We start from the raw sequence: 14,036 nt of genomic DNA on the forward strand, positions 1-14,036 counted from the left end.
ATAATAAAATGGCAATAAATACATACCTATCAATAATTGAATCTAAAAATCAAAATAAATGAGCAAGGAATCTAATGAATAAAATAAATTGATGAATAAAATAGAACCAGAGGCGTGGAAACATGGAACAGAGGGAAGGGGGCAGAGGATGTGAGAAGCAGGAAGAGATTAACCAAAGAACTTATATGCATATATGCATTACCTATGGACACAGACAATAGGGTGGTGAAGGCTTGGGGTACGGTGGGAACTGGGTAGAGGGGAGCAATGGGGAGAATAAGGGGAACATCTGTAATATTCTCAACAATAAAAAATTTAAAAATAAAATAATTGGAAAAAATTGATACTTTTTTTCCTTAAAAGTATGAAAATGAATTATCAAAGATAAATGGGCCTAATTAATTCAAAGGTTGATACTGGTTTACAGGGATAAAGGTTAATAATCTTATCATAAAAGCTCACTTTTTAAAGTTATTTTCAGTGCCTTTATCATCCTCTGATTATTGTTTCAGGGAAAATAAAAGGGAAGTGTTAGATTAGTCCAATCACAAAAGCAGAACTTTTTTTATAAAGCAGTAGGGAGTATATGGGAAAACTCTATATCTCTTCTGCTCAATTGTTCTGTGAACCTAAAACAGCTCTAAAAAATAATGTCTATTAAAAAAGAAGAAGAACTGAAAAACTGGGTTATTTAGACTTGGGTATTTGGCACACATTTTGCCAAAAATGAACAAAGTGAGCTTGACAGTTCAAGAAAACAACTGACAGTGTTTGTTGCCAACAATAAAATTAGAGCTATTAAGCAAAAATTAGAATTTTGGAAAATTTTATCTGCTGTTGTGAGCTTGAAAGCTTCCCAATACTTAAAGGCTTTTCTGATATTATGAAATGTGCCAACATTTGGAAAATTTGTTTAATTCAGTGAAGCAACGTTTTTCAAACAACTAATGCATGAGTTATAAAATCTGACATGAATAAGAGACCCATTCAAAATGGAAAACAGACCAGTTGATTTTAATGTATTGGTATAAAGAGAAAGAAAAGTTCATTAGTATAGTTTCAGATTGCACATTGCAATTATCCCCTAAGAAACTGCCACTGTTGAGTTTTGGTGTAATAGCAAAAAATAATAATAATAATAACAATTATTTTAAAAGGCTTTTACATTTTTCTCCCTTTGCAACTACATATTTATGTGAGGCTGGATTTATTTTATATAATTCACTCAAAACAATGTACCCCAACATATTGAATACATAAGTATGTAAGAGAATCCAGTTGGCTATTATTAAGCCAAACATTGAGAGATTTGCAAAAATAAAAAGAATGTCACTCTTCTCACTCAATGTTTTTGTTTTGGAAAATATAGTTACTTTGTATAAAAATATGTTACCTATATTAACATGTCATTGTTTTTTTCTTATTACTTAAGAACAAAAATAAATATTTTTAAAATTACTGTTTTAAATTAAAATATGGTAGATACCAATAAACATAAAGCATATAAACAAAAGTTCTTAAGGGTTACCAGTGATTTTTTTAGAATGTAAAAGGATCTTAAGACGAAAAATTTTGAAGATTTCTGTTCTATATCACACCATGGATTGGATAGTAAAATTATGACAACTATTGTCTAACTTATGTTCTCACTTAACAATAGCATCTGCATACAAATGTTTTGCACCTACACATATGGCAAAAATAGACTAAATTTCTAAAATTTTATAGTACACTTTAATAAGAAATCTGTATGAAATAAAAATAATAATTAAGTACTATTATTGTTTCCCTTAGAAAATTCAGAAATGATAGATCAGAGGTTTAGTTCAAGGGCTAGAGTTGAAGTTTTATTATGATCCTATTAAATGGCACCCCAGATCACATACAGAAAGTGTTTTCTAAATAGTGGAATAGTCTATATTTTATTATGCACCACTCCATCTAAGACTTTGTGCTCAGCTATAGTGACCAAAACTATTCTCATTCTGCACATAGAATGCTTCCATATGTTAGATTTGTCTTTAACCACTTTAGTAGTCCAAATATTAAAAACTACTAAAAGAATTCATTTTTCAGTATTTTTCAGAGTTGAAATAGATTCCATGACTGTTTTGCCAATCCTATATAATAAAAGGCTAATATGCAAATCGACCAAACAGGCGGAACAACAAGTTGCTATGATGCACACTGACCACCAGGGGGCAGATGATCAACGCAGGAGCTGCCCCCTGGTAGTCAGTGCGCTCCCACAGGGGGAGTGCCACTCAGCCAGAAGCCAGGCTCACAGTTCTCCTGCCTCCATGGCAGCCCTAAGGATGTCTGACTGTCAGCTTAGGCCCACTCCCTGGGGGGACCAGGTCTAAGCTATCAGTCGGACATCCCCTGAGGGCTCCCAGACTGCAAGGGGGCACAGGCTGGGCTGAGGGACCACCCCCCAAGTGCATGAATTTCATGCACCAGGCCTCTAGTGACTTATAAAATTATTTTTCTTGTTGAGCCTAGGAGTGCCAGATGCCCTAAGAATTGAATGTGCAATGAAAATAATAATAAATAACTTTTTGTGTGTGTTCACATTGCACCAGACACCAGGTTTGGTGGTTTGCATACCTTCTTATGTAGTTAAAGGCCCATTAATACGATATTCAAAAGCTTAGCTTTGAAATCTAGTAACTTCTCTTAGCCTAAGTTTCTGTATTTGTTGATGGGACATGTACGAGAGGCAACTGAATGATGTTTCTCACATCGATATTTTTCACTCTCTCTCTCCCTTCCTCTCGCTCTAAAACAATCTATTTGAAGAAACATATCCTCAGGCGAGGATTTTTAAAAAGGAAAATATCACAGGATAACTTTTACATGTTTCAGAAACAGACTGTTCAAAATGTGTTTTTTAGGGTACCTTTCTACCTCATGACATTTCAATGGAGCGCTATATCTATACCACAGGCTTAGCATACATTTAATCCTCATGAAACTACATAGTCGGCATTACCAACCAATTTTACAGAAGAAAAATGCATTCATAGTAAAGTTCATTCAGTTATTAAGTGGTCACACTAAAATTGGAACCCAAGCCTGTCTGAATATTTTCCACTGAATTATATCACTTCAGCGTAAGAGTTAAAAGTGAACTAAGAAAGTGAAGCCCAAAGCCATTAATTTTGTGTTTATTAGCATCTACATTAATATAAGATATAATGGCTTCTAATGGTCATAAATGATGTTAAAGTGAAATTATAGATTATCTATGTAATATATTCACAGTACCTCTTCCCTATTAGCTAGGTAATTGAGGGTTAATGAGACAGTAAGATCTTCCCAACCAAGACTAATTCATGGAAACTAGAGAAAAATATAGAGAATATTTTTAGAAAATTAAGTTGATACTATTATTTAATTTCAAGCATTACTACCTCCAGTTCTGACACTTTGTACTGATACCTGAAGAAAAGCAAAGCCCTACTAAATACAACTCTTGTAATATGTATATGGATCTTAAGTATCATTGACATGTTGTGTGTGTGTTTAAATGTTTCTCTTAAAATGATTTCAAGGGCTTTATTTAAAGCCTTGCAACTTAATGTGTGGCCCCAAGACCAGCAGCATCCACATCACCTAGAAGCTTGTCACTGGATAACCCAAACCCCTGAATATGAACCTGCATTTTGGCAAGTTCACCTGGTGATTCATATGTACAGCTGAACATATGAATGAACAGTGTTTAGGAAACATTGCTTTATTATACTTTATACCTCCTTGGCAGCTTTTTTTCACTTTGAATGGTACAATAGACTACAGATAAAACTGCAAAATAAAGAAACTTTTGGCATTTTTAAAATACTTTATTGGGGAGAGAGAGAGAGAGAGAGAGAGAGAGAGAGAGAGAGAGAGAGAGAAACATCCATCAGCTGCTTCCTGCAGGCCCCCTACTGGGGATCGAGCCTACAACCCGGGCCTGTGCCCTGACTGGGAATCAAGCCTGTGAACTTTTGGTGCATGGACAATGTGCAACCAACTGAACCACACTGGCCACAGCGAGGATTTGTTTGTTTGTTTGCACAAAGTATAATTAATGTGTGTTTTATTTATTGAAATATAATTGACATAAAACATTAGTTTCAGGAGTACAACATAATGATTCAATATTTGTTTATATTTCAAAATGATCACAAGTCTAATTAATGTGTCACCATACATACTTACAATTTTTTCTTGTGATTAGAACTTTCAGATATGCAATATGTAGTTATTATGCTGTACATTATATCCATAAGACTTGATGATTTTATAAGTGGAAATGTGTACCTTTTGACTGCCTTCACCCATTTTTGCCCACCTCCCACCTCCACCTCTGGCAGCCACCAATCCATTCTCTGTATCTATTTTCTTGGGTTTGTTTGCCTATTTGTTTTTAGATTCCACATATAAATGAGATTATATGGTATTGTCTTCCTCTGTCTGAGTATTTTTTCACTTAGTTGGTCTATGCCAAATGTGATACAACTGTATTTATATAGATCTGGAATTAAAATACCTTAGGTGATTTCTAACAAGATAGCCATCAGTAGTCAGTTGGAATGTTAAATTATTAATTAGAATCTTTTGAATTTCAGAAATCATTGAAGAATGTATGTTTTGCACCTAATAGCTTTCCTCTGTATCTCAGAGATGTAAAATACTTTCAGGCTATAAATTATGAATTCAGTATATTTACGGTATAGGAAAAATGTTGTCTTTTAATGCAGGAAGTTTTTGCTTTGCACAGTAGTGGGAGACCATAAAAACAAGCATGCTGCAACCTGAAACTGTGCAAAACAGTCCATGAGGAAAACTGTGATTAAACTATGATTGTTTTCAAAAGTTCTTTCAAAACATTAAACACTTGTGCGGTTGGTTATAAATGTATAGGGAAATGAAAAACTAGTAAAGTCAATATTTATTTAGTATACTGTCATTGTAAGCATTAGGAGCATCAAGAATTACGATGTTTTATTTATTTTGTAAAAAACAAAAAACAACAACTATCAAGCCTGGCTAGTGTGGCTCAGGGGTTGAGCATCAACCTATGAACCAGGAAGTTCATTCCTGATCAGGGCACATGCCCGGGTTATGGGCTCCGTCCCCAGTATGGGCCATGCAGGAGGCAGCCCATCAATGATTCTCTCTCATCATTGATGTTTCTATCTCTCTTCCTCTCCTTTCCTCTCTAAAATCAATAAAATATATATTTTTAAAGAAAACAACACTATCAAGATTAATTTGAACAGTGCTTGCCTTCTGTTCATCATGTAAATTATAATTTGGAGTGAACGTTTTTTTCTATGTGGCAGTGAATTGTCATACTCCTTTTTAAGCTTGGGTTAGCTTCCAAACTTTTATCCTTCGTGCTTGCAATGTTTAGAAACATCTCTGAGAGTTCCTTTAAGGTGAAGTTGATGCCCAGCGTCACTTCCTCTGGGACGTCATCATTTTCATCACAACCACCTTCCTCATTTATGTCAACAGGTTTGCTTCCACTAAGTTCTACTGGCAGCATATCTAGTCTCTCGAATAGTGGCAGGCAAATTTCAGCAGTCAGCCACTTCTTCTACAACTCCATTTATGTTTGATTTGAATTCTGCCAAGTTATTTGCACAACGCGCTGAAAGTCTCTGCTATATTGCACCCATGTGACTTGCTGTTCCTTCCTGCCATGATGCTTGAATATCTTCAGTTGTATGCTTTATGTCATATTTCTTCCAAAACACAGCTAAACATAATGCTTGGTCTTCAACTGTGGCATCGATAGCCTATTCAAAAGCCTGCATAAGATAAGAGGCTTTCAAAGTTGAAATAATTCCTTTGTCCATTGCTTGGATTAATGTTGTTCTTGGTGATAAAAGCAAACTTTCACATTTTCATTTAAATACCCCAAAGAATTATGACGACCAAGAATACTATCCAATGGTAGTAGTGCTTTAAATGTTCAATTATTGTGCCTGTAGTGTCCCTGTATTGCTGACTGACAAGTAAGCAACACAACAATGTGATTTACAGTCTGTGTGTGAACTGAGTAACACTGTGCAGTGACTGATCACTGACAGACTTTGAAAGAAGAAACGTGACTAGCCACTGTTCAGACACACATCTGTTATTTATACTGTGACTCTAGAATGAAGAGTTAGCAGTGAAGTTTATATTTTATGCAGTTACTCACAGTATATGAGGTAACTTAAATTTGAGTCATGTTGTTAAGGCGCTAATATTATTTCATGAAGCCATAATAACTGAAATGTGTGCCTATCAGAACTATAGAAAGTAAGGACTGCCTTACTGTGTGACTCAAGACTTAACTTCAAGACATATTTTTATGAAAGAAAGAAAAAATAAGATACTTTAATTATATTTTAATTGTTTAATTCTTTGATATCTACCTGGAACATACATCAGAAAATTTTATTTTAAAAAAGTCCTGGTACTTTTATCACCACTTGCTGAGTGCATGACAACAAGCCATTGATAGAAATGTCTTTTAACAAATTCTACCAAATATATTAAGTGCATTATGTGTAAGACACTGTGCTAGACTTTTTTTAGAAACAAATAAACTGTTATGGGTTTCCCAGTACATTGATCCCTGTGCCCACCAACACACACACACACACACACACACACACACACACACACACCCCATGCACACCTGGCACCCAGCAACATGACCACCCCTGCATGTGAGGGTTTCAGAGGATTTAGAAACAAATTTATGAGGGTTCACTAATACAAAGAAAACGTATATCCTGAGTATGTATTTTATGGCAGGTACTGTGCTAGATTCTTTACTTACAATAGTTCATGAAATACTCAGAGCAACTAACATGAGGCAAGACATATTCATATCCTCATTGCAAATATAAAGAAACTAAGGATTAGAGAAAAGTTATAGAACTGGTCTGTGCAAAAGAAAAAATTTCACTTAAGCAGCACTTGCCAAAGAGATAATACTCAAAGCGGAATGCTGTTCCCTCATCTGGTTCTACCTGTTGAAGTGCTTAAGGACCATGGATGGTGAGTGACTTTGGTCAGGGTCAGACTTGACCTGGCTGAACTCATTTCTTTCTTGACCCATGGATAATGGGACTTGATTTACCTTGAACAAAGACTTGTAAAGGCAATTCACTCTCTACATAAAGCACATTTTTAATCCTTAATTAGCATAGCCCACTGCTAGCTCCCCCTTTTGGCACTTAATTTCCCCCCTCAGAGCACTACTCAGTGAATTTCTTCCTGCTATGTCCCTTTGCCTGTCAGCTTTGATTTTTGAGCTGTGGTTTTTGTTTTATTTTTTGATACCCAAGATAATGCATCTAGCAATTGACAGAGCTCGAGTACAGATCCATTCTGACTGACTAAAAACCCACATGCTTATTTCTGTGAAACTAAATGAGGAGAGTAAATGGCAGTCAGACCAGCCAGTTCCAAGGTATAAAAAAAGGAAGCTGATTCTACAATCTAGTCCAGACAACTCTAATTCAATCTCCTCTTTGCGAGGGCAAGATCTTCCCCCTTGGGGTTCCTTCCTATTACAGTAATAACAATGATATGAGTAGTGATGACAGTATAATAATATTAACAACAACATCACTGACAACTTAAATACAGCTAGTGCCTCCTCTGTGCCAGGCCCTCCTACTTTCCCGGCTGTCTCAAACCAGCCATCAGAATGTCTGGTTCCCTGGTGATAACTTGAAAGTGCATTCATACGAGTCCTTTCTGTAGATACGGGGTCAAGCTGGCTAATATGGAGTGCTAGTGGTTGTGACAAACTGGAGAACTGTGACCAGAGGCAGCAGCCATTACTCTATGTCCATGACTTGTTGTGGAAGACTACATGCTCAGTATTGCCAGGTCTTCCTCTTTTTTTAAGAGATGCCAAAAGTCACCCAGCCAATGTGGCTCAGTGGTTGAGCGTCGACCTATGAACCAGGAGATCACAGTTCAATTCCTGGTCAGAGCACATGCCCAGGTTGAAGGTTCGATCCCCAGTGTGGGGCATACAGGAGGCAGCCAATCAAGATTCTCTCTCATCATTGATATTTCTCTCTCTCTCTCCCTCTCCTTCCCTCTCTAAGATCAATAAAAATAAATAAATAAGTAAATAAATAAATAAATAAATAAATAAATAAATAAATAGTTACCAGTTTACCACTTAAAAAAAAAAACCTGTGTAAACCAAACACATCTGCAGGTTGAAATAAGCTCTGTTTGCAGCCTCTGTTACAGAGGCACAGGCTAAGGGGCAAGGTCATGCAGGGGCCATGCTGCCTGCATTTAGCCTTCAGCTTTCCTACTGTGTGTGGCCTTAGGCAAGTTACGTCACCTCTGTAAGCCATCATTTCCTTATCTGTACAATAGAATTTAAAATAATAGGTAGAGAATTGTTACAAGCAAAAGATGAGTTATTTATATCTCTAAAATGCTTAGCAAAATACCTATCATTTAATCAATATTTTGTTGTTACCGTTTGGCCCCTTTATTCTCCCTTTCTTGGGCCCACCCTCTATGCCCTTCTACCTACCCATGCCAGTTATATATATTTATTCCAAGGACATACTTTATGAACATCTGACTATAAATGACACCTATGTTGTATTAAAAACAAACAAACAAAACCATCTCTCATTTCCAATGGTTCCGTTAAATGACAAGTGAATTTAGAAAGGGGGAAAATAAACTATATTTATTTTACCAAATGGAACCACTTATTAAATAGTATTTAATCACTTGGCTAAACTGATAAAATAAATGATATAAATTATTCAGTCACTAGATAAATAACGTTTTTGCTGAATCTGAACATGGGGCTTTTTCAAAAGTTTTTTGCCATCTAATGTTTTAAAATGTCTAACTAATGTATTTATCTTTTCAGTTTATCTTTATTAGAAGAATTTGACTGTAGCTGTAATGAACTGGAGTCACTACCTCCTACTGTTGGCTACCTTCATAGTCTTCGAACATTAGCAGTCGATGAGAATTTTCTTCCAGAATTACCCAGAGAAGTGAGGAATGAACTTGTTTCTATTAATTAACCTTTAATAATTCTGTTTTAGGATTAAATCTTAAGAAATATAAAGGCAGTTTAGATTCATGAGTTGAGTTTTGAATAGTCATAGGAATTGTCTATATATATGTTAATGTATTTGTTAATCATTCTCTTTTAAATGACAAATGATAAGTTCTTATAGAAAATGCATTTAAACATTGCTTGCCAAGAAAAGTAATAAAATATTGTAAATTAATTAATGCTAATTAATTTTGAATAATTTATATATTTTGCTTTTAAGAAGAGAAATAAATATTTTGAGATCATTATATTTCCATTCCTGAAGTGAAAGATTTTTCATGTAAATAATTTTTAAAAGTATCATGTTGCATAACAATATTATTTTAGTTTCAGGATACACCAAGAGGTTCTGTTAGTTTTTATCTCTAAACAGAAGTTTTATTTATTAATGTCAAGGAAAAAGCATGATGTATGTTTTCAACATTTTTACAAAACACTTCCATGACAATGGAGCAATAATCTATATATCATTTTATTTATTTGCCGGTTTTTTCTTTATTGATTAAGGTATTACATATATCATTTTAAAGCCCAAAATTATAAGTAAAAATGACAAAAACCATTGTAATTGAAGTAAAACTAACTTTACCAAAGAATGTCAACAATTCTTCACATTTTGAATATGTATGATCTATTACAAACATAGATATGTTACTATTCGCTTGGATGGGCAAAATCAATGTGACATAAAAACAATTAAGTGTTCTAATAATAAAATTATAAAGAAAATTATTCCTTCCTAATATGTAAAAGAATATGAGATGTACATTGCCTTCATATCTAAAGCAATATATAAATAATGATACACATATTTCAAAGAGTGAGATTATAAAAATTAATACACACATTAAGAGGATCTTAAGCCGGAACCGGTTTGGCTCAGTGGATAGAGCGTCGGCCTGCGGACTGAGGGGTCCCAGGTTCGATTCCGGTCGGGGGCATGTACCTGGGTTGCGGGCACATCCCCAGTAGGAGATGTGCAGGAGGCAGCTGATCGATGTCTCTCTCTCATCGATGTTTCTAACTCTCTATCTCTCTCCCTTCCTCTCTGTAAAAAATCAATAAAATATATTTAAAAAAAAAAAAAAAAAAGAGGATCTTAAAAGTGATAAGGAAATGTGTAAATTAATCAAATTGTTTTACAAATTATAAAATTAATATAAACATTGTGATTCTTTACTTTTTATTCTTGTTACCTATAGATTGGAAGCTGTAAGAATGTAACAGTTATGTCTCTACGCTCCAATAAACTGGAATTTCTTCCTGAAGAGATTGGACAGATGCAGAAACTAAGAGTCTTAAATTTGAGTGACAACAGGTATTTCTGCAACATATCGCAATCCCATATTAGTTACCTACTATAAGCAAATTATTGTTGCTTATTAATAATTTTGGAAACATATCTATGTAAAATGTGTGTGAAGTATAGGAATGCAAGTGTCATGCAAATATGCAAATGTCCATTTAGAAAATGCAGGAGCTAAATTATTTTTAAAGAGATATTTCAAAGTTTAATTATTTGATTTTATTCAAACCATATATTATATTGTATTTTAAAATTATATAAAATTTATATACTGAAATTCTCCCATATGCAGAAAACATAATACTATGAAGACATGAAAAATAATTGAAATAAAAACCTACAAAATTTATTAATAAAATTATATGTATAGATATGTATGCATGCAGACATATATGTTTTCATGTATATTTTTATGTCTCCAGTAAATTAAATTGGCAATATGTATATAGTCAACAGCACCAAAATGCTGGTAAATATATTGCCAGGAAGCTAATCCTAACTAGTCATAAGGGTTTTACATTATGGTAAGGATACCCAAATGGTCATTTAGTCATGTTCAGAACAGGACAAAAAAGAAAGGACTTGACAAAGGTGTTATATCGGTTGATGGGTAAAAAGAAAAAGTAAAACTGCAGTTCATCTTTATTTTCACCACAATTGTCCATAAACAGGAAAGGATAAAAAAAATTGACTAAAGCCCAGCTAGAGTGGCTCATTGGTTGAGCATCAACCTATGAACCAGGAGATCACGGTTCAATTCTCAGTCAGAGCACATGCCTGGGTTGCGGGCTTGATCCCCAGTAGTAGGTGTGCAGGAGGCAGCTGATCAATGATTTTCTCTCATCATTGATGTTTCTATTTCTCTCTCTCTCTCTCTCCCTTCCTCTCTGAAATCAATAAAAATAAAAAAATATATATTTTTTAAATTAACTAAAGATAACTACTAAGAAGATAAGTGATTACGCAATAGAATGCTTGAACTCTTTGTTTTCAATAAGTTTCAATCAGACTAAAAATAATAGGAGAAATTGAGAGGCTTTGCAACAAAACTGTCAAGATTAGCTTTTATGAAGGATTGAAGTATGTTCAGATTCTGAAAGTTTACTAAGTGTGGAATTTCTCATTTGTTTGTTAGTTTAAGAAAATAATAATAATGTAAATTTCAAAAAACATTCACTTAGCAGCTCAGTAATGTTCCCATATAAGAGAATAAAACATTTTATCAAAAGATTTGGGGTTTTATTTTTAAAATTAAGATAACAAGGAAGCCTCATAGTTTGGTGCAACAAGAGTAAGTCATGTCAAACCAACCTTGTTTCCTGTATTGACTGCATTACTAGACAGGAAAATGAGGGAAATGCATTTAATGTTGTACCTGATTTTCAACAAAACATTTTTCAAAAAATTTTAATTATATTCTCGTAAGATGAGAGATAGGTCATGGGGATATCATAGGAAGATGGAGTTCCAGTGAATTCCATTACAGTTCCCCAATAAAACCAAGCTCCATAATTGTCACCTGGAGGGAAGTTTTATGAGCTATGGAAGTCTCTCCTAAATATTAGTTTTGCTCAACTTTTATACATTAATAATCTGTGTGATGAAATAGAAAATATATTTATTAAAAATTTTTAAAGGATCCATTAGTTGGAAGAACTAGTAATGGAGCTATTTATTCAATAAATATAGCATACTTGAGTTCCTACCATGGAACAGACACATTGTTGAATGCTAGTGCAAAAGATATGAATAAAATACTGGGAATTTTATAACATCAGGAGTTTAAATACTTATCAGCCAGAAATGTAAGCTTAATTTATCTGCTAATACAGTGACTAAAACATAGTATGAGCCAAATTAATATTTTTAAATTAATGAATTACTCAACAAACCTTAACCTGAGATTAAAATTAATATTTAGCCAAAGCTGAGGACAAAGTTGAACATTGTCATCAGGAAATTAAACTGTTTAGAAAACAGATTAAATATGAAATGTTATCCAAAAGTCACAATTATTCCAGTTCAATATTTAAAATATAAGATTTTTTTAAATCTAATCTAATAAAAGGAAAACATGCAAATTGACTGTACCTCTGCTACACCCAGAAGCCACGCCAACCAGCCAATCAGGAGCAAGTATGCAAATAAACCCAACCAAGATGGCAGTGGCCACGGAGCTGGAGTGAACAAGAGGTTTGGGTTGTCCCTGGCGATGGAGGAAGCCAAGCTTCCCGCCTGCCCTGGCCGGCTGTGGGCTCCGCTCCAGGCTACAAAGTTTCAATTATAGAAGATAAATAAATCCCAGATACCTGCTTCCAGCCCATGGCTGTGGCCAGCCTGAAAACGGCCATCAGCCCCTCACCCAGGCTGGCCAGGAACATCAGTAGGAACCCCCACCCTGAAGGGGCTGTGGCCAGCCTGCAAACAGCCATCAGCCCCTCACCCAGGCTGGCCAGGCACCCCAGCAGGGACCTCCACCCTGAAGGGGGTGTGGCCAGCCTGCAAACAGCCCTCAACCCCTCACCCAGGCTGGCCAGGCACCCCAGTGGGGGCCCCCACCCTGAAGGGGGTGTAGCCAGGATGAAAACAGCCCTCAGCCCCTCACCCAGGCTGGCCAAACCCCCATGAGGTGAGGGTCCCCACTGAGGGGCTTGACCAGCCTGCAAACAGCCCTCAGCCCCTTACCCAGGCTGGCTAGGCACCCTAGCAGGACCCACACCCTGATCCAGGACACCCTTCAGAGAAAACCAGCCAGCCCCCACCCGTGCACCAGGCCTCGATCCTATATAATGAAAGGGTAATATGCAAATTGACCATAACAGCAGAACCACTGAGAATGACTGGTCACTATGACACACACTGACTACCAGGGGGCAGATGCTCAATGCAGGAGCTGCCCCCTGGTGGTCAGTGTGCTCCCACAGGGGGAGCTCTGCTCAGCCACAAGCCAGGCTGACAGCTGCCAGCACAGTGGTAGTGGCAGGAGCCTCTTTCACCTCCTCAGCAGCACTAAGGTTGTCCGACTGCAGCTTAGGCCTACTCCCCGCTGGCAAGTGGATATCCCCTGAGGGCTCCTGGGCTGCCAGAGTGATGTCTGACTTCCAGCTTAGGCCCGATCGCCTTGGGAGAGGGCCTAAGCCAGCAAGTGGACATCCCCTGAGGGGTCCCAGACTGCGAGAGGGCACAGGCCGGCTGAGGGACCCCCCCCCCGAGTGCACAAATTTTTGTGCACCGGGCCTCTAGTATATTATAAAATAGATTTGTAAGACAGCTTCTGTGGTACTAAATAAAGGCTCACTTTCTACAACTGAAAGAGCAAGGAAAAATGAGGGTAACATCCTTCACTAACATTCTTCATCCTCCACATTTATGACTGGATTGATGATAATTTATCATGGAGGTGTATATTATTCTGGAAAGTTTTCCCCTCATGTAATATTCTACTTTTAATTCATTGACACATGATGCAAAAAATTCTCCCCATAAGACCTTACTTGATAGTTTCTGTCTTACATGAAATTAAATAACTAAAAATTGGAAACAGCTTTTATGAGTAATTTGGGTTAATGTTATAAATGCTAGTATAACAAGTCTATAAAAAGAGAATTATGATATAGATTAATATATTTT

General features: G+C 36.0%; 1 protein-coding gene across 1 annotated transcript in view; it reads left to right on the forward strand.

Moving 5' to 3' along the window:
- Positions 1-14,036, forward strand: part of LRRC7 (leucine rich repeat containing 7) — a 307,069-nt gene that overhangs the window by 190,001 nt on the left and 103,032 nt on the right. The window contains exons 10-11 of the mRNA XM_023762876.1: positions 8,906-9,035; positions 10,303-10,418. Of these exons, the coding sequence (XP_023618644.1) occupies positions 8,906-9,035; positions 10,303-10,418 (246 nt within the window). The remainder of the gene's footprint in view (positions 1-8,905; positions 9,036-10,302; positions 10,419-14,036) is intronic.

The sequence above is a fragment of the Myotis lucifugus genome, unplaced genomic scaffold (genome assembly GCF_000147115.1).
Source record: "Myotis lucifugus unplaced genomic scaffold, Myoluc2.0 scaffold_265, whole genome shotgun sequence".
NCBI classification, from domain to species: Eukaryota; Metazoa; Chordata; class Mammalia; order Chiroptera; family Vespertilionidae; genus Myotis; species Myotis lucifugus.